This window comes from Phyllostomus discolor, chromosome 8 (assembly GCF_004126475.2).
Source record: "Phyllostomus discolor isolate MPI-MPIP mPhyDis1 chromosome 8, mPhyDis1.pri.v3, whole genome shotgun sequence".
NCBI classification, from domain to species: Eukaryota; Metazoa; Chordata; class Mammalia; order Chiroptera; family Phyllostomidae; genus Phyllostomus; species Phyllostomus discolor.
This window is the reverse complement of record NC_040910.2, coordinates 96,808,521-96,835,429: the sequence shown is the minus strand read 5'-3', so window position 1 is coordinate 96,835,429 and position 26,909 is coordinate 96,808,521. Positions and strand designations below refer to the sequence as shown.

Below are 26,909 nucleotides of genomic sequence, written 5' to 3'. Positions count from 1 at the left end.
GGCGAAGGACAACATGGGGCAGGCAGAGCCACCCTCTTTCTCCTCCCAGCCGTTGCAGGGGTCTTGGCTGACCCGGTCCACAGAGGGAGACTCGGGCATTGCCAGTGGCCTCACCGCGCAGGCCCCGCCCCCATCCCGCCCCAGGCCTCCCAGGCCCCGCCCCCATCCCGCCCCCGGCCTCCCAGGCCCCGCCCCCTACCCCGGTCCAGTCCGGGCTCCGCCTGCTGCAGTCACGTGGTAAGGCACTGGCTCCAGCCTGTTGCTGATGCTGCGGCACGGCATTCGTCATGGAGCCGGAGCCGCGGTTCTGTCTTGTGTCGGTGCTCCTGCTGCTGCTTTTGGGCCTCAGTACAGGTAGGTTCGGGCGAAAGATGTATGTGTCAGTGACCGATGCCACCTTCTCTCTCCAGGGCTGAGAGTGTTAGTGCGTTTGTGCTATTTAAAGGAAATATCTTTTCTCTTGTGCTTTTGAACCTCACTGGGTTTTTTGTTGGTCTTTTGCTTTTTAAGTGAAAGTGCTTTTTTCTACCCTTTTTTTTAGCTCTGGGTGGTCTGATGCTCCCTTCTTCCTTGGGTAGAAGGGTGCTTCTTCTACACCTAGGCAGAAGCAGTTGTGCATATGTATGATTTGGAGAAACTGCAGATCAATGAGGTTTCCGCGGTCTTCAGGCCACCTACCTACCTCCGTTTTGCTGCCGTCATTGGCTGCTCAGTGGGGTTAGGAGGCCTTTATATTTTAAATTGACGCCCGAAGACCCTGAAAATCCTACCGCGAATGGGACGTTTCATTGAGAGAAGGCCTTTTTCCCTCTACCTGATCAGAACATGCACTATAATTCTCCCCGCACCGAGGCTTTTTTTTGGCAAAAACAAATTCGTGTCTAAAGAGTGACTTGTAAATTGATCTTCAGTCGTCTTTTTCCAGCAAAATGTTTCCTGTTCTGAATCAACTGAAAATTCGAAGTGGTCACGAACTTGCCTTGTGATCTTAAGCAGGTTGCTTAATAGTTGTTTTTCCCCTTTTGTAAAGTGGGGACCGTCCGCCCTTCAGTTTGTGTTTGGGAAGTGTTGTCCAGTGTGTTGCCCCGAAACTTGAACAGTGGTCATGGCCAGGGAAGCGAGGAGTGCCAGGGGTTAGGTCAAAAGGGACCAGAGCCTCATCTGTCATTTTCAAGGACACTGTACTCTTGGGTTACTTGCATATAGACTCTTAGAGCCACATTTAAATTCTAGCAGTTCTCTTTTTCTCCTTAAGCCACCTTTGGTTTTCTTGCTCTGCAGCCTTATCATTCACAAAGAGCATAGTCTCCTCGTCTACTGTGTTGTCCTCTTGAGACCAGTTTTTGGTTCTTTTACTTGCTGCAGAGGCTTGAAATTCAAGAAAGGAGGAAGTAAAAGGCAGAAAACTCCAGGCGCTGAGGGTAATTCCTAAGCCACCTTTTAACACCAGCCCTTTTGCCCCAGAGTGGTGTTAAAAAAAAAAAAAGTACTATATCCTGAAAGGTGTTAGCAAAGGTCACATAGGAAATGTATTTAACATACTCTTTTCTGATACATATTTTGGTGTTAGAGAAGTTAATTAAGGAAATTGGAGTTGTAGGATTAAAGGACACAAACACACAGCTTTTGGTGCATTTTTTTTGCCAAATTGCCCTCGCTAAAAGTTACACCTGCTGACAGTAGTCACCTGGGGTGACTGCACTTGGGCCAGTCTCCTGTCTCCTGGTGGACACTGAGCAAGTGCCATCATTTTTTTGTTTATCAGATAAGCGAAGATTTTAGTGACCTCATTATTGCCTTAATTTTCATGTCTTCTAATATTAGTAACATTAACCATTCTTTCACATACTTATCAGACATTCATATTCCGCTTTCATAAGTTATTTCCTCGTGGGCTTTATCCGTTTAACTATGAGGGTCTTCTGTTTTTAAAATTGATCTACATGAGTGAGGAAAATTAGCCATTTTCATATTTGTTGCAGATCTTTCTTTGTTGTTTGCCTTTTCATTTTACTTTAGATGTACAGGAATTTTGTCATACAGAAATGTAACAAGTTTTTATCTTCAACTCTGTTGATACTTTCCTTAATAGTCTCTCTTCTGTTTATAAACGATTTCTTTATCATCATTTCCCCATCCAAAGGTCAGAAAAAAGCATTTTACTATATTTTCATATTATTTTTAGTATTTGAAATTTAAAGTTGAGATACTTGCTCTGGTCAGGTAGTTCAGTTGGTTAGAGTATCGTCCTGGTACACCAGAGTTGTGGGTTCCATCCCTAGTCAGGGCCCATGCAAGAAGCAACCAGTGAATGTACAAATAAGTGAGACAACAAATCAGTGTTTCTCTCTCTCCCACCGTCCCTCTCTCCCTGTCTCTCTCTAAAATCAAGAAATATATAAAAAATTTTTAAATAAATAAAATTGAAATACTTGATTCACTTCAAACCTATATTGGTTTATTTTGTTAAGAGAGGACCTGCAATTTTATTTTTTTCCTTCAAAAAAGTTAACGGTTGCCCCAGGATAATATAGTGAATCATCTTAGCCCACTAATTTGTGCTGTTTCTTTAATCATATATTAAATAAGATATAAAAACCAGCATGTTGCATTTTGAGATTTTCCTCTTTCCCAAAAATGTATATCTCTCTTTTTTTTTCATTTTATTTACGTATTTTTAGAGAAGGGAAGGGAAGGAGAAAGGGAGAGAAACATCAATGTGTGGTTGCCACTCACACACCCCTCACTGGGGACCTGGCCTGCAACCCAGACATGTGCCCTGACTGGGAATCAAACCAGTGACCCTTTGGTTCGCAGGCTGGCACTCAATCCACTGAGCCACACCAGCCAGGGCTAAATTTCTTTAAAAAAAAAAAAAACAATTACAAAAGTGTTTTATGCTTATTTTTAAAAATACAAATATTGCAGAGGGTATAGAGGGAAAAGTAGAAAACTCCATCCTCCTATTAAGTTTGGTTGGTTTGTTTTCATAACTGAGGGTTTTTCCTTATTTTCACAATATAATGGAATGAGTCAGTTGGCTAAAATATAAACCAAATCATCTCTGGCCTGGCATGGCCACCTGTATTGGACGTGGAATTTATCCAGACATTAGACATCCTTCAGGAAAATCAAACCTGTGCTTCTGTTTCAGGAACCATTTTCGACCTGCCTGCAGACGAGGGCAAAGAAGTGTGGGATTATGTGACTGTCCGGAAGGATGCCCACATGTTCTGGTGGCTCTATTATGCCACCAGCCCCTGCAAGAACTTCTCAGAACTGCCCCTGGTCATGTGGCTTCAGGTAAAAGTGGCTTCACTTCTTTGCCAGGTTTGAGGCTGAGATTCCCCCACTTACCACATTAATTACTCCTAAAGGCTCACAGCTCAGCGAGTGGTGAGGGACTGATCTGATCCAGCAGCCGGTGGGGGTCTTCTAGGTGTGGGGGTCCGGCATTCTGCTGAGGCAGGCAGAGACAGTGGTAGACTAAGGGCAAATCAGAGAATGAGGGGTTCTAGCCTTTTACCGGTTTGCTTGTTTGTGGAATGAGCCCAATCAGTGGTAGGAACCTTTACCAGAAGCTTCCAAAGACAAGTTTGACTGTATACCAATGGGAAGTGCTGTGAATGGTTCCACAGCAAAGACCAAGGTACCCTGGCTTATTTTCACAATATAATGGAATGAGTCAGCCACTGGCTGGCCCCTCCTCTTCCTCTTCTCCCAATCCTCCCCCAGGCCCTAACTTCTCGCCCCTCAGAAAACTGATCTTTTGAAAGGACTCAGCCTTTTGTATTTTAGTATTAGATGTGGGGCCTTCTCCTCCTTTCATGTGTTTGCGTTCTAATCGTGAGCTCTGATGGTGGGATGAAGGCATGGGACTGGTTACGAGGTATTTGGGGGCAGGCAGAGGATTTTCTTCCTTGCATTCCTGAAATATCTGCGCAGAGGTGGTCCACGCCCACCTAGAAGACCAATCTCTAGGGAGGGATTGAGGTGCATGGTCTTGCTTCAGCCTCTGGAAACTGTAGGCCTGACTCAGTTGGGGCTCCAGGTTGCTCACCAGTAAATAGGGCACCCAGGTCCTCATTTGCGTGGGATGCAAATGTCACTTCCTGTGAAAATGTCGGTAATCATCAGCAGCCTCCCAGCACCTTGGGTCCATGCGGCCTGTCTGGCAGGATGGAGTGAAGGTGAGCGATTTGCCAGAAGGGGACTTTCTCTCTCAGGATTATCAGAGCAGCTCCCTTGATGAGCTGGAGCTGAGGCTCCGCCAAGGGTACAGATCTGAAAGTGCCACAAAAGAAGAACCCGTATGTGTAGCCCCGGGAACCTCTGTCCACCCCGGCAGCAGGTTGTCAGGGAGAGCCCTGCAGTGGACAAACCCAGGCCTGTCAATCTGGGGTCCTGGGTACTCGAGCCCTTCCTGCCCCTGAGAGCCATAATGAGACATTTCCCTTTTCTGAGCTTTGACCTTCTCATCTAGGTGATTTTGCTTTAACTTTTCATTAACTAGCAGAATTTTTTCACCCTCAAGTGAAAGCTTACATAGGAGCAAAAGTAGAAGTGCCGAGGGCCAGATGGCATTCCTGCCGAGTTCCACGCATTCAACCTCCCCTTGGTCATAAGCTGCCTTCCGGCACTTCCTGGGTTTTCAAGAAAATAAGTTGAAAACCCATGTGTAGACGTTGCAAACCTTTCTTGTGGTTGATTGCAGAGCAGGGTCATTGTTTTATCTGAGTAACTTGCCAACATTCCCCAAAATCAGGAGATGTAGCTACATGGGGCCTGCATGCTCTGTCCCAAAGCTGAGTGGCAGTGGTCCCCCTTCAGACAGGTACCTGATTTCTCTGCGTGGTTCATATTCTGGTGTGTGACCAAGGTTAGGTTAACCTTCAGAGCTGAGACGCTATTGGAGGGTTATTAGCTGGCTAACTAACCAACTAACCAGCTCTTCATTTCCTGAGAGGCCCCAAAAAGAAGAAAAAAAGATTATGACTAAGGAAGAAATAATTACTCATTTAGATTAAAAGGAGACCTGTTGTATTTTAGCAGCCCACTGAGGAAACCCACACTGACTTCCCCAGGCACGTCTTTGGGAACCCAGGTCACGTCGTCTGATTGCAGCAGTGAGCTCTTTTAGCTGCACTTTCAAGCCATCTCAGCATGGCGGAGGACACACTTACCATATTTCAGAGTCACTGGGTTGCCCCTGGCCTTGACGGCACCCCCTGCCAAAGTTCTAGACACCGATTTTGTAGTAGGACGTCTTTGCATGGAAGAGAAGTATCCCGCAGTGTGAGCTTCTCATTGCCTTTGGCTGGGGGTGGGGTGGGCGTCTCCCGGTGGCACAGTGGCGTGGCAAAAGCAGGGTGTGGGAATGGGAGTGCTCTTTTATTCCAAGGTGGACAGTCACAGGTCCCTGGGTCTAGTCCTGGTAGGGCCCCTAATTGCCATGCCCCGCCCCTGGGCCTTATTGCTTGTCTTCGAGGGAGGAGCTGGACGAGATAGACTGAAGGTCCATGGCAGGCCAGGATTCCAGTTTGGAGAATCAGAGGTAGGAATGTTCCCTCTGGGGGCTCTTGGCCCAGGTCTGTTCCTTTGAGAAAGACCTCAGCCATTAGCAGGGGGCTCTGTAAGCGCAGAAGCCCCTGGTTGACCAGGTCGGTTGTGCCTTTGTGCTGGGTTGACACAGCCACCACCAAATCATGAATCGTTCATAGCCAGTGTGGTCATCATGGTGATGACTAAGATTTAATTCACATGTTCTAGGGATTAACTTTTGTTTCTTCCCTCTTCCACAGGGTGGTCCGGGCGGATCCAGCACTGGATTTGGAAACTTTGAAGAAATCGGGCCCCTTGACAGTACTCTCAAACCACGAAAAACTACCTGGGTACGGTGAGGGTGGCCCCCGCTGAAGCTGCTCTCTGAGGCTCAGCCCCTCCAGGCCCACCCCATGCTGAACGGGGTCACATTCAGCAGTACTGCCCGCCCCCCTTTCTCTCCTGACTCTAGTCACCTTCTTCTCCACCTGTCCACAGAACCCTCCTCTAGCAGACACCCGGGACCTTGTCATCACCCGCATGTTGACCGAGTCTGCGATCTGACTCCGCGTCCCACCCTCTGGCCATGGTGTCCCCATCCTTTCCCCTCTGTCCTCCCCTCCACCCTTGCCTCTTGATTTCTCCAGGACTTCCAGCCCCTTATTCTCTGCCCTTTTGAGGTCTCTCTGATCTCCATCTCCACTCCATCTCTTCACCCCCAGCGGCACGTCCTCCCCGGGCCCTCTCGGTCAGCGCCCCACCCCCGCTCCCTGGCTGTCTTACCCTCCTTCCCCACAACCTCCCACATCCAGCCTCTGCTGGGGTCCACTGTCCTGCTCACTTGCACCTGAGCATGAATTCTTCAAAATATATGATTCACATACTACACAAGTCCCCATTTAAAGTGTACAGTTTAATGGCTTATAGTATATTTAGGGTTTTGTAAACATTATCACAATCCATCTCAGAACATTTTCTTTGTCCTCCACCCTCCCCCCCAAAAAAAACCTCATACCCCTCCAATCCCTTCTCAGGCAACCACCAATCTACCCTCTGTCTCCATAGATTTGCCTATTTTAGGCATTTAATAAGACTGGAATCCCACAACATGTGGCCTTTGGTGTCTGGTTTCTTTCACTTAGCTTAGTATTTACAGGGTTCAGCCAGGTACCTTCCTTTTTAAGACTGAGTGATATTTCCTTCCAGGGAAGGAGCATAGTTTGTGCATCCACCCGCCTGTTGATGGAAGCTTGGACTGTTCCCTTTTGGTTATTGTGAATATCAGTGCAGGGAGCTCTGGAGCTCAGACATGCGTGTGAGCCCCTGTGCTCAGTTTCGGGGTATATACCTAATAATGGAATTGTTGGGTGATGTGGTAGCACTGTGTTTGATGCCCAGATGTTGTTAATATTCTCCATCCATTCCTGCTAGTGGTGCTCCCCTGCTCTCTGTCCATTGTCCACATGTTCTTGAGTGGAATTCTCCAGTGCAAATAATTTCTCAGTTTACCATCTTTCAGTTACCCCCAAGACCAGGTCCAGATTCCTGGGTGTGGGCTAGCTTCTGCTTACCTCCAGCCACCTCTCCCAACATCTGTCCACACACACTGTACCTTCAGGCTTCTGCACAGGCCGCTTCCTTGGCCTGGACACCATTCCTGTGGCCACCCATTCACAGCCTAGCTCACCATGTTCACACCTACTGTTCTTTAAGACTCACCGCAGGATCACCTCTTCTGCATGACCCCAGAGTCCTTTGATCCTCTTGTTTGTCTCTACACTGGTCTTCCTTTTACTTACTCTTGCCTTAGGGTCTTTGCACATGCTGTTCCCTCTGCCTGGAGCATCCTGCACTCACTTCCAGCTGACATATCGCTTCCACTTGCAGTAGCAGGGTGCCTCACTGGCTTGTCCCCAAGCCTCTCAGAACTAAGAGGGTAACATGACTGGGGCAGAGAGCCTGAATGAGGAGTGAGGAGACCTGGGTCGTGGTCCTGATGCTGCCACTGCCTGTCCCAGTTTGTGACCTTGAACTAGTCCTGGGCACTTTCTGGGTTTTCATTCCTCATCAGTAAAGGACATGGCTGGACTGTGTTGTCACTAAGGATCCTTCCAGATGGAAAATTCTGTAACTCTGAGCCTCTTTGGAGAAGGCGTTAGAGTAAGTTCTGTTCTCATGGTCCACAGGGAAGGCAGGCCAGTGTGGGAACTGGATTTGTCTTGAAGAAAACTGATGTGTTGTAGTCAGACCTTGGCTGTCCTGCCCCCTGTTGCTCCGACTCACTGCATGGCTCCACCTGCACTAATACATTACATTGAGGACGTTTGTGCTGTGTGAAAAGTGACAGCTGAGATGCTCTGATCCCCAAGAATATGTTCATCTTTCCTTCTTGCCTTTCCTTTTCTTGGCCAAAGTAGTCTGTGTCCCTGCCCCTTGTTTTCTCAAGTCCCTTTTAACAAGGGAACCGTAAGCACACCGACATCCGTGCACGTGTGGTTTTTGTTGCACTGATACAAGATGATGAAAAGGTAGTTGGTGACCGACTGCCTGACTGTGACATTTGACTTCCCCCTGTGGCATGTAGCTCCAGTCTGCCAGTCTCCTGTTTGTGGACAACCCCGTGGGCACTGGGTTCAGTTATGTGAAGAAGGACGGCACGTATGCCAGAGACCTCGCCACGGTGGCATCAGACATGATGGTTCTCCTGGAGTCCTTCTTCAACTGCCGCCCGGAGTTCCAGGTAAGCAAAGCCTCGGGACCAGCAAAGAGGTTAACAGTAGTAACACTGCATCTGCCGGAATAAACTTCCCCAAGAGCTCAGGGCCCAGCCGATTGCCTTTTTATACCCCAGACTGGGTTGTGGGGTTTTGTCTCAGTCATCACTGAAGAGGGTCTTCAGCTTGAAGGAATGACCCTGGAGACAGACTCTAATCAGACGGAATACTCAGACATAGGGAGGGAGAAAGACAGTGAGAAGCAGATTTGTCTGGCCGTGACATGCCATAGAAATTCGAAATGGATTTGCGTGAATGAAAAGGTGTGCAGGATGCTTAGTTCTCTGTAAATTTCTTGTCTTGCTAGACGGTTCCGTTCTACATTTTCTCGGAGTCCTACGGAGGGAAAATGGCCGCCGGCATTGCTCTGGAACTGCATAAGGTAAGGAGGAAGATGACGGTGTTGTTCTGGTTCCAGACGGAAGCTGAGTGTGTTACTGTTCGTGCTCACTTGGTACTCAATGGACTTTGAGTGGGACGTTGCACGCACAGCAAGTCTGTGAGAGTAGCCGGGGAAGGTTTCAAGAAGAACAGTGAAGGCTGCCCCACCAGACACCAAACAGGCTGTGAAGCTACAGCGTGTAAACTGCGTGGTGCTGCTGGCTTGGCAACAGACAAGTAGGTGGGATGTAACGGGGTGAAGAATCTAGGGACAGATTTAGTGTATACTTACGTTGACATGTGTATATGTATATGGGTACTCAGAACACGTATGTGTCATAATTCCATGTGATTGTGTATAGATGAGATGGCATTCCACATCACTGGGGAACCGGTAGAATGGTCACTAAACGGCTGTCACTTTGGAAAATAGTGAAGTTGAATTCCTGCCTTGCATAAAACATCAATTCTAGGTAGATTAACATCTGAACTGTAAAAGAACTTGAAACTATAGGAGAAAAGTTTTACAGTCTTGGGTAGGAAACCTTTCCTTCCTGAGATGAAGCACCCAGAAGCCAAAAAGGATAAGTTTGACTTATTTAGACCACACACAAGTTTAAACCTTCTCAGAGTTCTGTAAGTAATGTTAAGAGAAAAAGTATTTGAATCAGTAAATCCACTTAAAAAGGACAATAACTTTCTAGAAATTTGATGAAAAATACAGACAAGCAATTTATAGAGGAAATGCAAATAGCCTGTGGACATATGAAAAAATGCTCAAAATGTTTTAGTAAGCCAAACCTATGAGACTTGAAAATATTTAAAAGATTGGTAACACCCAGTTTTGGTAAATGCTCTCACGCCTATTCAGTGAGTATGAAAATCGGTAAATCATTTTAAAAAGGCAGTTTGGCAGAGGCTGTTAACTTTTAAAATGTATGTGGCCTTTGACCCAGTCATTTCGCTTCCAGGAATTTGTTCTGTGGAACTACTGACGTGTGTGTGTGTGTGTCAGAGGAGGTTTTGGACAGCACTGCTTGTGAGGCCAAAGTCGAAACACACGCATGGCTGTTTGTAGAGGACCCCTTAAACAAAACAGGTGTGTCTGTCCAGGACGGAACACTCTGCAGCCTTCACAAAGACGGATAGTCCTGAAGGGAAAAAGGAAAGGATAGCTTTGTCTATATACGTGCGTGTGTGTGCACATATATGCTACATATATGCGCCTGTGAAAGCAAAGAAAGGGGTGTTTAGAAGGATACATAGCATGTTCACTCTGGTTCACTAGCGGATGTGAGGTTGGAAGTGGGGCCGAAGTGTCTTGCTGTGTTTAAAATTTTAAAAAATTTTATTTATTGATTTTAGAGAGACAGAGAGAGAGAAGAGAGAGAAAGAGAAACATCCATTTGTTGTTCCACTTGTTTATGCATTCAGTGGTTAATTCTTGCATGTGCTCTGACCAGGGATCAAACCCGAAACCTTGGTGTATCTGGATGATGCTCTAACCAACTGAGCTACCCAGCCAAGGCCCTGTGTTTAAATTCTCTTTTTTACAGTGAGCTTGTATGAGTTTTACTTTTAATTCGTTATTTTTAAAAATGAACCTTTAATCAAAAGCAGTATATGTGTGTCACAGAAAATTAGAAAACAGCAGTTAAATTTCGCCTTCTTCCCACATGGAGTTCTCCACTGTTACCACCTTAGTGTATATAGCCTTGAAGTCTTTTTCTTCACTCTCATGAATCAATCATGTGTTAGCCAATACAAAGCATATTATACATAATGTCTGCAGCCTGCTTTCTTCAGTCACTCGTCCTCATCTTTCCATTTTATAAAATTTTCATCTCAAGTATTCAGGCCTCTTCGGTGGTCCCAACATGCACTTTGTGGCCAGTTTGTTTGCAGCCCTGGCTGTGATGTCCCTGAAGTGTGTTTTTGCCTATCACAGTCCCTTTTCTGTGATCCTGACTTGGTGGAGAACCGACTACTAAACTTGCATAAATGTCCCATTTTATGGATTTGTCAGGGAACATCTTCATGGTGTTACTTATTTTTTACTATTATTTTTAAAGATTTTATTTCTTTATTTTTAGAGGGAGGAAGGGGGAAGAATGAGAGGGAGAGAAACATCGACCTCAATTGGGTTGCCTCTTACATGCCCCCAACTGGGAACCTAGGCCACAACCCAGGCATGTGCCCTGACTGGGAATTGAACCAGTGACCTTTCGGTTCATAGGCCAGGGCTGAATCCACTGAGCCATACCAGCCAGGGCATTTTCTTATTTTAGGTCCCTGAATAGCTTGTAAGGTCACATGATTCAAAATTCCAAAAATATGAAAGGCGTATTATAATAATGCTTTCTCTCGCCACTGTCCCCCTCCCCTAAGGTGACCCGTTATTAGTTTCTTCCATGTCTTCCCAGAAGTATGTCATGCCTGTAAAAGCCAATTCACGTTATTTTCTATTTTCCCATTTTTATACAAATGATAGTATATGGTACACACTATTCTATGTCTCTCTTCAGTTGAACAATATACCTTGGAGATCTTTTCCTATCAGTTCATAAAGAGCCTCCTCATTTTTTTTTTAAGTTGCATCATGTACCATGGAAATGGCCATAATTCATGTAGCCGATCCTATGACATTCAGATTGTTTCCAATTTTTTGCTACTGCATTACCGTTAAATGAAAAAAGATGGGCAGAAGAGCGTGAGGTCCTACGCCGAAGTCATCGTCCCACCCTCGAGGGCCTCCCGAGGGGCCTCCCAGCCCCTCAGTGACTGTAGCCTGCCCAGTGAGGAGGGTCCCAGGGAGCCCACTGGGCACCTTGTGGGATACCAGACCTCGGGGCAGAGGGGTGGCCGTGCCCCTCCTAAAGCACAGGGGCTGCACCAGACCCCACACACGCCCTGCCAACACCCTTGTGAAAAGAGTAGAGGGAAACTCAGCAGTTCCCACCCATCTTGTACATGGTGTCAGAAAAGGGACTTACTCTTGTTCTCCAGTGGGCGTCTGAGGTCTTTGGAGACCGGCGGAGTCTGGGGTGGGTGGGCAGAAGTGTGGGCGCTTGTGAAGGCAGTGTAAAGACCGGGCTGCCTCCTGTGAGTCCCCTTGTCAAGGATATTTCTCGGCTCCTCCTCTTTCAGGCCATTCAGGAAGGGACCATCAAGTGCAACTTTTCTGGGGTTGCTTTGGGTGACTCCTGGATCTCCCCTGTTGGTGAGTGCCGACTTTTAGACATTCCTTTCCTTCCTTTCCCCGGCCTTCCCTGGGACTTCGGGCTGTGGTGTCCAGGTCAAAGGACAAGGCAGCGGAATTTTCTGGGTCCTTGGAGACGTTAACACTGAATGTGTGTGCCCAGGGCCATCCAAGAAATTTGGGGATGAAAACTCATTTACACTGCACCTACTGTGGGCTGCTGGGGACTGAACCGAATTCTCTTCATTGGATTCTCAGAACAAAAGAATCAAGTTTCACAGTGAAAGACATTCTAAAGGCTCTGAGAGGTGGTGGACGTTGCCTCTGGCATGCAGAACGAACAGCCTGGCCAGGGTTCAAACCCAGGCCTGTTTGTCATTTGTCCCCTCCCCCCACGGGGTGTTAGCATGAGCATTCGGGGCGAAATTCCCATCTGTTGCTAATGTCAATGATGAGACAAGGTCACCATCAGGCCCTGCCACTCAGGTTCACGGTTTCATAACCCGAGCATCGGCATCCTTGTTGGGAGTGCAGATACAAGTTGTTTACGTTGCAGACATCCGGGGTGTGACTTGAGACACTGGCAGCAGCCATCTTAGTAGTTAACTGTTAACACAGGATGCAAAATCTCAGCCTTGCTGACATTTTGAGTCACCTGATTTCCTTGTTGTGGGGTGCTGTGCTGTGCCTTGTAGGGTGTTAGCAGCATCTCTGCCCTTAGATGCCAGTGTTTTCACGTCAGCATGACAACCCAAAATATTTCCAGACATTGCCAGTCGTCCCCGGGGGGACAAAACTACCCCTGGTTGAGAACTACTGTTCTTACCTAGCAAAAGCTGAGACTTCACAGGCAAAACAAACTGTAAAGTTAGAAATCAGAAGAGAGTTGCTTGCCGGGGGGAGGGGGGAAATAAGCTGGAACAGGACATGAGGGAACTTTCTAGGCTGTCCGTGCTCTGTCTCTGGATTGGGGTGGTTGTGACCTGGGAGTATATGTGATTACAGAGCCATGTCCCCAGTGGATTCAGGATATGCTGGTGCTACTTGCATGGTTATTTCTTGCCCTCATTCTTGGCATCTCAGAGAATAATGGCATAACTAAGACTCTGAGTCATCTTTGAAAAAAGGGCTGCCTCCTGTTCGTCCTTCCTGGGTGGACCTCCTAGGACATCAGGAAGCTGTGGGTGCCTTGATTGGAGGCAGGAGGGTCCGGCAGGTTTCTTGACAGGTGCCTCATTCAGAATTCCCGCGCTGGCCCCCCACCCCACGCGCTTCCTCCTGGGGTCTCATCACAGTTTCAGAACTACAGGAAGCACTTTGCATGTGCTAACTTCATTTAATCCTTACAACACCTCCATGGGAGAGGTGCTATTATTATCCTGATTTGGGAGATGGCTTAACTCTGAGAGGTTAAGCAGTTTTTCTAGAGTCACACAGCTAAAGCCAGGACTCGAATCCGGGCAGCAGCCACTGGAATTCATGCATGTAACCACTGCGCTGCCCGGCCTCCAGAAGACCAGGAAGTGTGACCTCACGGCTTCACAGGTGCTGTTCGTCTTGTCCAAAATCTCCTCCACCTTGTCATGACCCGCCTCCCCTTACTAATTTTTTTGTCTAGATCTTACTCCCTCCTTCCAGATCCACTTTGTATCACCTCTGCATCCCAGAAGTACTCCCTTTTGGAGGGGAGGCACTATTAATTTTATGAACAATTATTAATTGCTTGCTAGGTAGTTGGGTGCTAGGAAAGCTATAAACACGTTTCCATGTCCTCCAGAAGGTCTGCGTAGATCAACATAGTAACCATAGAACTATTTGTGACTATTTCAATTTGTTAAAATACAATAAATTTTTTAAAAATTTTTTATAAAGTCCAGTTGATTTTATAAGACTTTAAGTTACTCATGTAACATTTTAAGAAAGATTTTATTTATTTATTTTTAGAGAGAGGGAAAGGTAGGAAGAGAAAGAGGGAGAGAAACATCGATGTATCTATCAGTTGGTTGCCTCTCGCATGCCCCCCACTGGGGACCGGGCCCACAACCCAGGCATCTGCCCTGGCTGGGAATCGAACCATTGACCTTCCAATTCGCCTCAGGCCAGCACTCAGTCCATTGACCCACACCAGCCAGGGCACAATAAAATTTTCAGTCTTTCAATTGCACTATCCACATTTCAAGTGCCTAGTAGTCACACGGGTCTATGACTCTTGTTGGACCACACAGACATAGAACATTTCTGTCACTGCAGAAAATTTAAGTGGACATCTCAGGCCCACGTCAGAGGTCAACAAACCATGACCTACAAGTCATGTCGGCCTTGCCCCTGCTTTGGTAAATAAGTTTTTATTAGGACCGTCACACCCATTGATTTACATATTGTTTGGAGGCTGCCACAACAACGTTGAGTAGTTGTGACAGAGACCTGCAAAGTCAAGAATATTGACTCTCTGTCCCTTTAGAGAAAAAGTTTGTCATTCCTGGTCTAGGGCAAGCAGGGAGTGGGTTGCAGTGGAGACTTTCAGACAGTTTTGTGTTTCCAGAAACTAAGACTCTGACCTAAAGGTCGGCTGGAGAGGGCAGTGGGTAGGTGGGTGCAGCCGGGTGCGCCCGCATGTCTCAGGGAGCGCTTAGGAATGCCAGTCCAGTGCGTTGCTGTGCAAAGGGCTCTGTGGTCACCTGCGTCCTGGAAGTGTTAACCACAGGCTGTACCTCCTTGGTCGGCACACCAAAGGCTCTGAGAAGGCCTGCAGTAAAGGAATGTGTTACATTTTGCATAACCCCAAAGATACTTCACGGAGGAATTTTTTTCTTTTAATACATAGATTAAAATTCTGTAGAACTGAAGTTATCTGAAACATAGATACTTTGAGAGGTTTGGCCTTAGGTTACCCTGGAAGGCTTTCAAGCAAAGGAGGGGCATATTTAAAGGTACTTCACGACTTGGGATCCTCGATACTGGGTTGGCTGGCACATCTGTAACCTAGCGTCTCGGTGGTAGTGAACTTGCCAAAAGCCAGCCCCACTGCTCTCTTTGAGTCTTACTCATATTTCTGTCTTATAAAGTTCCTTACCAGCTTCAGACCCTTTGTAAATTCTCAGTATATTTGTGGATTGGAAATGAACTGATTGGTAGTGTAACCACAGACACTCGAATTATGAAATCATTAGTCTTCTTCCTTAATTAGCAACTTGGCAGAAGCTAGTGTCCCCAGATTGGAGGAGCAGGCAGGAAGCAGAGCAGAAGCATGAGGGCGGGGGAAGTATTGTCAGCAGTCAAAAAGCCTCTCGGTCTGCGGGGACGAGCCCCCGCTGCATAAACACAGCCTGTCTGTGGGGATGCCATCCCTGGCCGTGACTCACCCGCTGGGCCAGGTTCATGTGCCATTAGCCCTGAGTCAGCACGGGCGTCACGGGGAGTCTCAGGGTAGACTCCAGGGTACACCCTCGTGCCACCCTCCAGCTAAGGAGACATCAGCTCCTCGCCTGCACGGGCCCTGGGGCATGACAGAGCCTTTGGATGTAAAGCCACAGGGTTTCTTGCTTCTGGCTCTTTCTGCTTTGGGAGAGAGACCGCTTAGGTTTTCCCTTGGAGGGACGGAACCAGGAGGGACTTATTTTGTGCCTGTGTGGTTTCCTTTAGATTCGGTGCTCTCTTGGGGACCTTACCTGTACAGCATGGTAAGTAGTGGGGGCCTCGCCTCTGCACCCTCTGTTGTCTCAGCCCAGCAGCCCTCTTCTGGCTCTGTCCTCAGGAAGGACCAAGCTAGCTGAGTGCACCTGTGTGGGTGACACTGCCCCTTGGGGGCAAATTTAAAGAAACATCAGCACAGTTATCCCATTTATCCAGGTACAAGAAACACAATTTTTTAAGTCCCCCCAACTTTTTATTGTAAAAATGTTCAACTGTGCAGAAAAATTGAAAGATCACTGTGAATATCCATGTACCACCATCTAGACTAAGTTAACATTTTGCTGTATCTCTTCCATAATAAAGACGTGTCTTGTGACAGACGCTTTCGTCTAGGAACTCCCCTTTCTCCTTCCCACTCGTTCTGTTCCCGTCCCTAACTCTAGCAAAGCCAGATGCGTGTTCTTGATTTGCATTGCAGTCTCTTCTGGATGACCAAGGTCTGGCAGAAGTGTCTCAGGTTGCAGAGCAGGTCCTGGATGCCGTAAATAAGGGACTCTACAAAGAAGCCACCCAACTGTGGGGACAAGCAGAAATGGTCGTTGAACAGGTAAAAGGGTACACGTTCTGGGGCAGCCCAGGGGGTTTTGCCCATGGGTGTAGGGCCCCTGGTTGGTCTTGCCAGGACTGGAGTCTACCCTGAGACTCCCCAGAGATCACACTAAGTGATAATCTGACCTATATGAGCAGTGACAGGGTCAGAAAGCCACCCAGGCCTTGCAAGACTTGCTTGTTCCTTGACTGAATGCATGGGTTCTGTGAGAAACAATACGGCTTGCAGAGGTGAGTGAGCGGGTCCCTGGCAAGCAGCCTTCTGACCCCAATGAGTCAGAGGGAAGAATGCACTGGCTGCAGACTCGAGGGTGCGGGGCCCTCTGCAGCTCTTCTCCCTGTAAATGAACACACAGGCTCATGACTTCTCCTGCAGCGTCTGAGCTCCACTCGTGAGCTGCTCCCTACCCCGAGGAGGCTGGGCTGGCTGAGCCTGCCAAGATGCATTTCTTTCCAGTTCCGAGCAAATTTGCAAAGACAAAGCTGTCCTTGAATAAGATGGATGGCCAGGTGCTTTTCTGGTTTTGCAACATTGATAATGGAGAAATAAAGAAAACAAACAGCCATGTGAACTTCTATTTCAGAACACAGATGGAGTGAACTTCTATAACATCTTAACCAAAAGTGCTCCCATGTCTGCAATGAAGTCAAGCCTCGAATTCACCCAGAGCCACCTAGGTGAGTGAACCTTGACTTTGCTGTCTCATCTTCTGTGCAAGAGGAAACCAGTTTCCTTATAAAAGCCTTATTTTATTTATTTTAAATTATACTTGACATACAGTACTATAGAGGCGTACAGCACAGTGACTCAACATTTGTGTACCTTAGAAAGTGCTTACCACAGCAAGTCTAGTCACTGTCTGTCACCGGACTGAGAAGTTTTATTGATGTATAATTTACGTACCGTAGAATCTACCCATTTCAAGTGTCTCTTCGTGGTTTTTAGTACATTCACAGACTTGTGCAACCACCACCACAATCCAGTTCTCGAGCATTTCCCAGAAAGATCTCTCGTGGCTGTCCACAGTTGATTCGGCCCCAGGCAGCCCTTGCTTTCTGTTCGTCCAGACTTGCCTTTCCAGGGCCTCTCACAGAAATGGCATCGTGCAGTAGGTAGTTTTTGAACATCTGGCTTTGAAGTTTGCAGACCAGCGTCTGCTCACTGAGCCGCAACGGCGGTCCTCCTGTAGGCTGGCTCGAGCTGTCTTTCAGCCGTTCCAGCTTCGCTGTGGGTGCCTGCCAGGTGCTGGCATCTCCCCTCTGTGAGAGGCGTGCGTGTAAAGGCTGCAGGAGGCCTCCAGAGTCCGCTTTTCAGCTGATTCCTTTTGGCCGTGCTGGACAGTGTCCACGGCCCCAAAGTGCTTTAAAAGTGCAGCAGTCATCACTAATAAATCCTCTCCACTGTCTCCGTGGTTCTGGCTTTCTTCCTCCGTCCGGGGTGAATCAGGGTGACGCTTTTCATTTTGCAGCTGAAAGCCCCCCTCTCACCCCCACATCCCTGGCAGCTTGGAAAAGACATCCCCGTGGTGTCACCCACACTCCTTTGACTCACTGTGTACCAGTTTGTTTCAGTTCATCTCTACCAGCGCCACGTGAGACACCTGAACCAGGACAACTTGAGTCAGCTCATGAATGGCCCCATCAGAGCGAAGCTCAAAATCATTCCTGAGGACTGCTCCTGGGGAGGTAACCGCCGTGCCCTAACGCAGTGCCACCCGTAGAGTTGAAGGGAGGCGAGAAGAACGGTGCAAATTCAGAGGCCTTCGTCTGTAGAACGGGTTTCCTCAGCGGTGATTAACGTCAGCTAGGGGTCAGATTTGGTTCCAAGGAAGGGGTTGGTTGGGAGAGAAATAAAGTGGTTGGTTAGGAGTCGATCATTGTGGGAGCCAGGTGTGGGTGTGTGGGATCGTCACACTCTTCCCTTGACTTTTCTGTCAGTTTGAAGTTTTCCGTAATAGCAAGTGGAGGTCTAGAAAGGCCATGCCCGACCCTGGCTGGGTTGCCCGGTTGGTTAGTGTCATCCTGATACACCAAGGTTGTGCGTTTGATCCCTGGTCGGGGCACATACAGGAATCAACCAGTGAATTCATGAATAAGTGGAACGATGAATTGATGTTTCTCTCTCTTCCTTCCTGTCTCTAAATTTAAAAAATAAAAATAAAAAAATAGGAAAGCCATGCCCAAGGCCACAATTGGCCACAGGTGTGACTTCCAGACAGAGGTCCTTTTGGACAGATTCGAGCAGCCCTCTGTGGAGCTCAGGTGTTTGCTGCATTCTGGCCCGGAGGACATAGTGAGGAACTATTGGGGTCCCCAGAGACTAGGCCAGGTAGAAATCTTAGCTAAGTTCCTGTTTAATCCTATGGAAAGGCTGGGAGCAAGCGGAATGCCCAGGCTCCTGGAGGGGAAACACTCCAGGCTGAAGAGGGTTTTGTTTGTGTCTGAGACACCCCAGAGTCATGCTCAGAGGTTTTCTAGGGTGGCCCCTTGTCGGCTGCTGAGAGGCTAAGACTTGACTTGGGCCTTGGCTTCCTTGGGGGACACGGGCCGTCCTCTGAGCCCACAGTCAGCAGAAGACTCCTCCTGGACCTGGTGTCTTCATTTCCTCCTTGCTCCTTAGAGTTTTCTAGAAATGAAGAAAACAGTTAATTAGGTCAAATAAAAAGAGCGTGGTGTCGGAGCTGCAAGGGGTGGGGACCACTGCGGGGACCTGTCACGGCGCCGAGAGGAGAGAGGTGTGAGCAGTCCCAGGAGGCCAGGCCTGCTGGAGCTCGGGTTTTCAGCTGAACTCCTGTGTTTTGTCTTTGTGGTGTGCTTTCCAGGGGCAGCGTCCCTGGTGACAGGGGCCCTCCCTCCCTGCCCAGTGTGGCTAGATGGGCCAGGTGACTCCTTTTGTTCTCAGATGATGCCTCATTGAAAACTCCCTTTGGTCCCAGATATGTCTGTGTACGGAGTGGAAAGAACCAAGTATTCCTGGCCGATACGCCAAGTGTCTTGCGTTCTGGTGGTGGTTCAGCCTGTGTGCTTCAGCGTCAGCCAGGCCTGCGTTCCTATCCCAGCTCTCTGTCGATCAGCTGTTTCGACCTGGACGTGTTTCTTAGCTTCTCTGAGCCTCATTTGCATTAACGACTGTGCAAGAGACTTAAGAGACCTTACCTCCCAGGGTAGCGATGAAGAGGAAATGGGGTGTTGCTTATAAAGTATGTACTTAGTTTAGTGACTGGCAAATAAAAATAAGTGTGCCTGCTACTGTCATCATTGTGCAGTGTGGTGGTGGTGGCAGCGGTCAGGAGTCCAGTGGGAATGCTGAACTGGCCGTCTCCTGTCGCCTGGGGCTAGTCTTCCATGTGGTCACCGGGTCTTGCCTGGGCCTCCGTGTAGCTTTCCTGAGGGCTAGCTCTGCATTGCTTTGGGTAGCCCCCCTTGTTCAGAACTTACCACTTGGCCCTAGTGGTACCCGGGAAAGGAGGAAGACTAAGGTCAGCCCGAGTATAGGTTGTTCCCTGGCAGGACCAGCCTAATGAGTATTTTATTTTATTTACCGTATTTTGCCATGTATGCTCACCCATGTTTTTGACCCAGACTTTTGGGAAGAAAAATCTTTCACTTTAATTTTTTAATTCAATTATTTATTTGTTTATATTTAGAAACAAAACCAATTATTGTACTCCAAGGTATTATTTTGCATACAGATATCATTGCTTTCTAGAGTTACACTTTTAACACATAAACATAAATAAAAGAATTAAAAATGTTTATGTACATTAAGGAATTAGTACTACCCATGTATAACATGCATCCTTATTTTTCCCTCAAAAATTTGGGCAAAAGAGTACGCATTATACACAGCAAAATACGGGGTATTTACTTTTTTTGTCCTCACCCAACGCTATGTTTATTGATGTGAGAGAGAAACTTCGATCAGTTGCCTCCCGCATGTGCCCCATCCAGGGATTGAATCCACAACCCAGGCATGTGTCTTGACTGGGAATCGAACCCGAAACCTCTTGGAGCACAGGATGATGCAACAACCAACCAAAGCACCTGGCCAGGGCCCTGATGACTATTGTGGAGCCTCCCCGTTTTCCTTGGGCATTGGCCTTCTCTAGACTTCAGTTGCTCATTAAAAATGCCGTTGCTGTCCTCACTGCACTTGAGTGAATAGAGCACGTGTGCTGTTCGTGCCTCCCTTCTGCGTGCCCAATGCAGGGCCCAGGGAATCCAGGCCGGTTGGCCCCTGCTGGTGAGGTGTCTGTCTTTCAGACCATGTTAGGTGCTGCCCAGGGCTTACGTGTGGGTGCCAGAGCCCAGGAGGCTCTGGGCTGAATGGGGCTCTCATTCTGGCAGATTGCAAGCTGCTACTTCTTTCTGCTTCCTCACACGTAGGCCAGGCTGAGAGCGTCTTCCTGAACATGGAAGGGGACTTCATGAAGCCCGCCATCAGCATCGTGGATGAGTTGCTGGAAGCTGGGGTCAACGTGACCGTGTATAACGGACAGCTGGATCTCATCGTGGACACCATGGGTAGGGACCCACTCTTGGTGGCATGTGGAGGTGGTGTCATGGGTTGAGCTGGAAGGGAACTGGTCTTGGATGTGTCCTCCTTGGGGCTGGTGACATTGAAATGCTTGGATATAACATTTGCTGGTATATCCATCTACCCCTGACCTTGACTCTTGGAAAACAGTGGAGCTGCCTGCAGCTGTGACCCCTCAGAGGCCCATCCAGTTTTTGAGGCCCTTAAGTATAAGAAGAGAACAGCACCTACCCCCACCACAAAAATGAAACGGAAGATATTTTTCTGACCTTTGGACAGATGGACTATTGAATTGAGGGAAAATCATGCAGGGTGAATTAAGACTAAACCCTAACGACTCTAAACCTGGGAACCCAGGGGAAGTGGTCTTGGGGGAGTCCCTGTCACACTGGCTGTCTCCACATGCCCCCTTCTGGGTTCGGTAGGGCCACGTAGAAGCACAGAAGCAGGTTCTCAGAACCAGCAGGCGGTCAAGGCACATGGTCTGGCGGGTATGACGTGTTCTTCAAAGTCAGCAGGCCTTTGTGACCTGTTCGCCCAGGGCACTAAGGACAACATGGAAAAGTTCTGTGTTCTACTCACTATTTGGGTAACCGGCATTTCCATCTCCTAACCCTGAGACCTCAGCCCTCTGACAGCCCTGTCCCCGCCAGAGGTCCCCGATTTCCTTCTACAGAGCATGCGGCAGTAGGAGAGCTAACAGCTAAAACAAGCCGGGCTTCCCAGCTCTCAGGTGTGTCTCCGTCAGTCTGGGGATCACGAGGAGCGCACTAAAAGTGCAGGATCTCAGGCCCCACCCAGACCTACTGAATTAAAATTTGCGTTTTTACAAGGGTGGGGTTCTTTCTTTCTCCCTTTCTTTCTTGCTTTCTTTCTTACTTTCTTGCTTGCTTGCTTGATTTTTATTTATTTATTTTCAGAGAGGGAGAGAAACATCAATTGGTAGCCTCTCGTACTCTCCTAACTGGGGATCTGGCCTACAACCCAGGCACGTGCCCTGACCAGGAATCAAACCAGCAACCTTTCAGTTTGTAGGCCAGCGCTCAGTCCACTGAGCCACACCAGCCAGGGATCTATTGCGTTTTTAAAAAAAAATTTACAACATTTATTGGGATGACATTGGTTAATAAGATTATATAGGTTTCAAGTGTACAATTCTGTAACACCATCTATACGTTGCACTGTGTTCACCAGCTAACATTAAGCCTCCTTTCACTACCGTATATTTGACCCCGTTGATCCTTTTCCACCTCTCCCCACCCGCTTTTCCCTCTGGCAGCCACCACACTGCTGTGTCTGAGTTTTTGTTTATTTGCTGCTGTTAGTTTTATGTCCCACATACGAGTGAAACCATGTGGTCCTTCACTTTTTCTGTCTGACTGACTTTGCTTAGTATGATGTTCTCCAGACCCATCCCTGTCACAGTTGACAGTACTTCATCTTTTCTTAAGGCTGGGCAGTAGTGCCTCATCCATATGTCCCACTCCTTTATCCAGTCATCTGTCAAAGGACGTTCCCACTGTTGGCATGTCTTGGCCACCAAGGATAATGCTGCAATGCACATAGGGGTCGTATATCCTTAAGAACAAATGTTTTCAAATTTTTCAGGTGTAGATACCCAGAAGAGGGGTTTTGCTGGGTCACATGGTAACCCTATCCTTAATTTTTGAGGAACCGCCATGCTGGTTTCCATAGCGGCTGCCCCAGTTGACCTTCCCTTGAGCAGTGGATGAGATTTCCTTTTTCTCCACATCCTCTCCAACACTTGCGATTCCCTGCCTTGTTGATGATAGCCATTCTAACAGGTGTGAGGTGGTGTCTCATTGTGGTTTTGATTTGAATTGTACAAGGGTGAATTTTTGTGCACATCATGTACTTTGGGAAAAGCCACGTTCTAGGACCTACATTTTTTTTTCTGCTCCACCCAGCAGTTAACGCCGGGCCCTTCTCTGTGTCTCTCGCCAGGTCAGGAGGCCTGGGTGCGGAAACTCAAGTGGGCAGACCTGCCCAAATTCACTCAGCTGAAGTGGCAGCCCCTGTACAGAGACCCTCAGTCTTCTCAAACAGCGGCTTTCGTCAAGAGCTACAAGAACCTGGCTTTCTACTGGATTCTCAAAGCTGGACACATGGTGAGAGGGAGTCTACTTTTGCTCCAGACTCTGAGTTGTCCTCAGAGGGAAGCCGCAGGCCATGGGTTACAGTGGGCGCACCGCCCGGGGTGGTCTAACGAGAAGCGCTTTGGGAGTGGGAGTGTTTCGAGGCCTCTTACAAAATTCTGCCATTAGCGCTTCATTCCTTTGAGTCTAGAAATTGTCTAACTGAGAGAGTTAAGCTGGGCTCTCTGTTCTGTACTCTGTAGTTTAAATGAATTTACTGTTACTTCTTTCTTAACTGTCCTGAAGGAACGCATTGCCCTGGGGGAGGTGGGGGGAGTCTCTTTCCATGATGTTTTCAGGGAGCGAAGACCAGAGTGTGGTGCTTGGTGCTTGGCAAAGCCGAGAGGCCAGTGCTCGGCACATGCTGCAGGAGTGTCCTTGAGCAGCATTGGCTCCAGGGGGATCCAGAATTCCGGTTTGGAATGGGCAGGGAGGCTCTCACACTCCTGCATTTGCAGAATGAGCCCTTCTTTTAAACAAGTTTTATTTGTTTATGTTTAGAGAGAAGGGAAGGAAGGAAGAACGAGAGGGAGAGAACCATGGGTGTGTGAGAGAAACATCTATGTGTTGTCTCTCGCACACCACCAGCTGGGGACCTGGCCTACAACCCAGGCATGTGCCCTAGACTGAGAATGGAGCCAGTGACCCTTTGGTTCACAGTCTGGTGCTCAGTCCCCTGAGCCACACCAGCCTGGGCCTGAGCCCTCTCTTTTCCCTCACGCTGTGAGCTGGCTGAGTGGCTGAAGGAGATGAGATGGTGGAGGGCTGAATCCTCTGCCGCCACGCACGTGTGCGCAAGCACACCCACCCCTGCCAAGGTGCCAGCGGTGTCCCCAGCCAGCTGGGGCCTTGCAAGTGGAAACCAATCAGTTTCTCTCAAACATCCATGTGTCTCGCTTGCCCTCTCTTTCTCCCTCCTTTTCCCATCTCTAAAAATAAATTTTAAAAAAATTTTTTTAAAGAAACCAGAAAGAGGAATGAAGAGAGAATGGAAGCAGCAAGACAGGGCAAAGAGGGCATTTTGTTAATAGCTCTCAGTGTCTGAGCACCTTCAGAGTTGAGCACACATGTCTCAGAGCTCAGCACTTACACAAGAAATCACGTGGGAAGGGAAGGAGGGAGGAGCTGGCCACATGCTTGGTCACTCCCTGTGAACTGGAGTTCAGACCCATTTCTTCTTGGTTTGTCACAGAAGGAACAAGAGATCGGTTGGGGGCAGCCTTAAAATAGCTCTTGGAGACTGTTCTGAAATCACACCCCGACCACTTCCCCTTCAGCTGGTTAAATGCCATTCTGGTAACCCCACCATTCCTGGGAGGCCTTGGTAGGAGCATCAGGACCGTGGGCGGTGTGCCGCGGAGAAGCGCGGAGTCATGGGGTTTCAGGGCTTGGCGTCCTTCACTCGCTGACCCAGTCTTTCGTGGAAGAGAAGCTGGGACCGCTGCCCCTCCCCCTTTTGGTGGCGTGAGGGAAGTTTGTTTGTTTGTTTTTTTCCACAGGAATTATTCAGAAACTCTAAGCGAGAAATGAAACAAAGTTGAACACAACATAAAAATAGGGATGTCACCCACACAAAGGGTCTCGTTTGCTGGTTTGTGTGCTTTACAGTTTTGCCCTTAGCTTCCCTCTTGGGCTGTTTCTTTACTCCACTCCCGGTCTCCAAGGCTTCCTCCACAAAGAATCCTGTGAAACAGTGGTCCCCCATCTTTTTGGGACCAGGGACCGGTTTCAAGGGAGACAGGGTGGTGGTGGGTACCAGGAGGCGGAGTTCAGGTGAGCTTAGCCCCTGGCCTGGTTCCTAACAGGCCGCAGACCAGTGTGGTCCAAGGCCTGAGGGCTGAGGACCCCTGCTGTAAAGTGTTTGGAGTCTTCTGTCTTCCTAGAACAGGCTGGGCTCTAGCACATCCTCAAAGGCCTTGTAAACAGATCAGCAGGTCAGCCCCACGTGGAGAAAGTCCTTTCTTAAGTGCAGGCTCTCGGCTTCTGCCACGCAACAGGGTTGGGGCCCAGGAGAGCTTTTGTCCGGCACAGTGGACGTTTCACAGAAATGACTGTCTCTTTAAGGGATGCGCCCAGGGGCATCTGTCCTCTCAGGTTGCTGACACAGAGTGGGCACTCTTTTGGGTCTCAGGATGCCACCCCGAACCCAGCCCCAGGAACAGAACTGGGAGCGCTAACTTGGTTCCTGCTTGGTTCTAGGTTCCTTCCGACCAAGGGGACATGGCTCTGAAGATGATGAAGCTGGTGACTGGGCAAGAATAGGATGCCCTGGGCTGGAGGGAGCTGCTCGGCCTTGGGGCTGGGGAGCCGAGGGAGCTCACCGAAGCTGCAGGAAGCCCGTTCCCCCCGCAGACCTGACTTGGGCTATCACCGTGCAGGTCCCCGCCGGCTTCCGCCGAGAACAGACTCACTGCCTGTGTGGCAACTTCGAAATCACTTCTGCTTCTGCAAAAGCCTGGGACCTTTTAAAATGGATTTGTTTTCATCAGAATGAAGGTGTTGAATTACATTACATTTTTCTTGTTATAAAAGCAACTTATGTGATTTATATTAAAAGTGGGGGGGCAGACATCGGCAAACAAAGAACAAAATAAACACCTATACACTCTCTTCCCTGGGATGTGCACTTGCTACCGCTGCAGTATAAGTCCTTAGCAGTATATTTTTTTTGCTATAAATACATTTTTTTACAGAAATTGAATCATCATTTTACTGCCTCCTTCACACATCACACTATCAACACCTTTTCATGTCAATAAATGTTCTTTTATAACATTGTTAAATGGCTGCTGAGAATTCCATTGTATGAATGTGCCATGATTTGTGAACCAAGTGCCCAGTTGTTTCCGGTAAGCAGTTTTTAGTTTGTTGCTATTATAAGTGGTCCTCTGGTGATCCACCCTGGTAGTTACAGATTTATACACATCCTCATTATTTTCTTAAAGTAAATTCCTAAATGCATAATTGTTCAGTCAAAGGATTCCTACATGTCTTTAAAATTAAAATGATGCGTTCAGGACTTTGACATTCTCGTTTGTGGCTCAAGGTCTGCATGAGGAGTTGGATAGCTTCCATGATGCTGTGAAAGGAATGCTACGCCCTATAGGTTGTGGGGCTGAGATTCTGAAAACCATACAAGCCTGCTCCTGCGGAACATGGGGCAAGGGTGAATAGCAAGTTACCGCCCCTTTGGACCTGAGACTAAAACAGGCTTCCAGGGGCAGAGGGCCTGCACACTTCCCTGTGGTTTGCAGTTAGCTGGAGAGCATCTCTGTGCCCTTGGACGAGGAAGAACGCGAGAGGCCAGGGTTGGATCCCCCTGGACTCGACCAATGCTGCTTCTGCTGAGTGTCCTTTGCTGGAAACCACATTAGCTATGAGTATAACCAGTTACTGAGTCTTGGGAGTCCCTCTGGCATTGATTTACAACACCAATGGAGTTCTCAGTATCCAAGGGTCTCTCTTATTAAAAGTGGTGGGTATTGGTTGGGAAGGAATGCAAGTTTGAACATTAGGATGGGCCATAGGGCAGATTTCAATGAAGCTAGGGATCTCAAACCTTTTTTAACCACAAGAGGCAGCACTTTGATCCCTTCCTGAAACGGTTAACCTCTTACCCTAAGGTCCTATGGCCAATTCCCAGATTTGTCCAAGGCCCCTCTTCCTGCTGCTGTACATTCTCTCAACCCACACCCGTGCCTTCATAGGAATTCCCTATGATCAGCTGACTGAAGAAAAGCCTCAGGCTTGGTATACAGAGGGTTCTGCATGATCTGCATGCATCGCCTGAAAGCGGATAGCTACAGCACTGAAGTCCCTCTCCAAGGCAGCCCTGACCCGGAGTGATGAAGAGAAATTCTCCCCCTGGGCAGAACTTGGAGCAGTGCACCTATTTGTTCATTTGCCTGGTAGGAGAGGTGGCCAGGAGGAAAGAGACTGCACCGAATCATGGTTTGGCTGGGTAGTTGGTCCGGCAAGGGACATGACTGGAAAATGGAAAGATCTGAGGAAGAGGTGTAAGGACAGACCTTTTAAAAAAAATAAAGTTGCCAATATTTCTTTTTATAAAGATTTTATTT

General features: G+C 48.2%; 1 protein-coding gene across 2 annotated transcripts; it reads left to right on the top strand.

Annotated features, from left to right (window-relative positions):
* Window positions 1-216: 216 nt before the first annotated feature.
* SCPEP1 (serine carboxypeptidase 1) lies at window positions 217-25,607 on the top strand. 2 transcript variants are annotated; one of them, XR_004904896.1, is made up of 14 exons: window positions 217-354; window positions 3,155-3,303; window positions 5,802-5,891; window positions 8,126-8,281; window positions 8,623-8,697; window positions 11,844-11,916; window positions 15,538-15,575; window positions 16,007-16,135; window positions 16,722-16,815; window positions 17,710-17,823; window positions 20,524-20,661; window positions 22,640-22,803; window positions 25,030-25,157; window positions 25,222-25,607. XR_004904896.1 is itself a non-coding variant. In XM_028520471.2 (13 exons), exons 1-13 carry the CDS (start codon window positions 288-290, stop codon window positions 25,090-25,092), a joined length of 1,350 nt encoding a protein of 449 aa, XP_028376272.1. In that variant the 5' UTR covers window positions 217-287; the 3' UTR covers window positions 25,093-25,607. The 2 variants fall into 2 exon arrangements, 1 of the variants encoding a protein (XP_028376272.1); XM_028520471.2 differs by having other exon boundaries at window positions 25,030-25,607.
* Window positions 25,608-26,909: the final 1,302 nt, after the last annotated feature.

What these genes read in the sequence shown, in the direction of transcription:
- SCPEP1 (XM_028520471.2), top strand. Translation starts at nt 288, where the DNA reads ATGGAGCCGGAGCCGCGGTTCTGTCTTGTGTCGGTGCTCCTGCTGCTG. An exon ending in GCTTTTGGGCCTCAGTACAG is followed by an intron (nt 355 to 3,154) that starts GTAGGTTCGGGC and finishes CTTCTGTTTCAG; the next exon opens with GAACCATTTTCGACCTGCCT. An exon ending in GACCTTACCTGTACAGCATG is followed by an intron (nt 15,576 to 16,006) that starts GTAAGTAGTGGG and finishes TTTGCATTGCAG; the next exon opens with TCTCTTCTGGATGACCAAGG.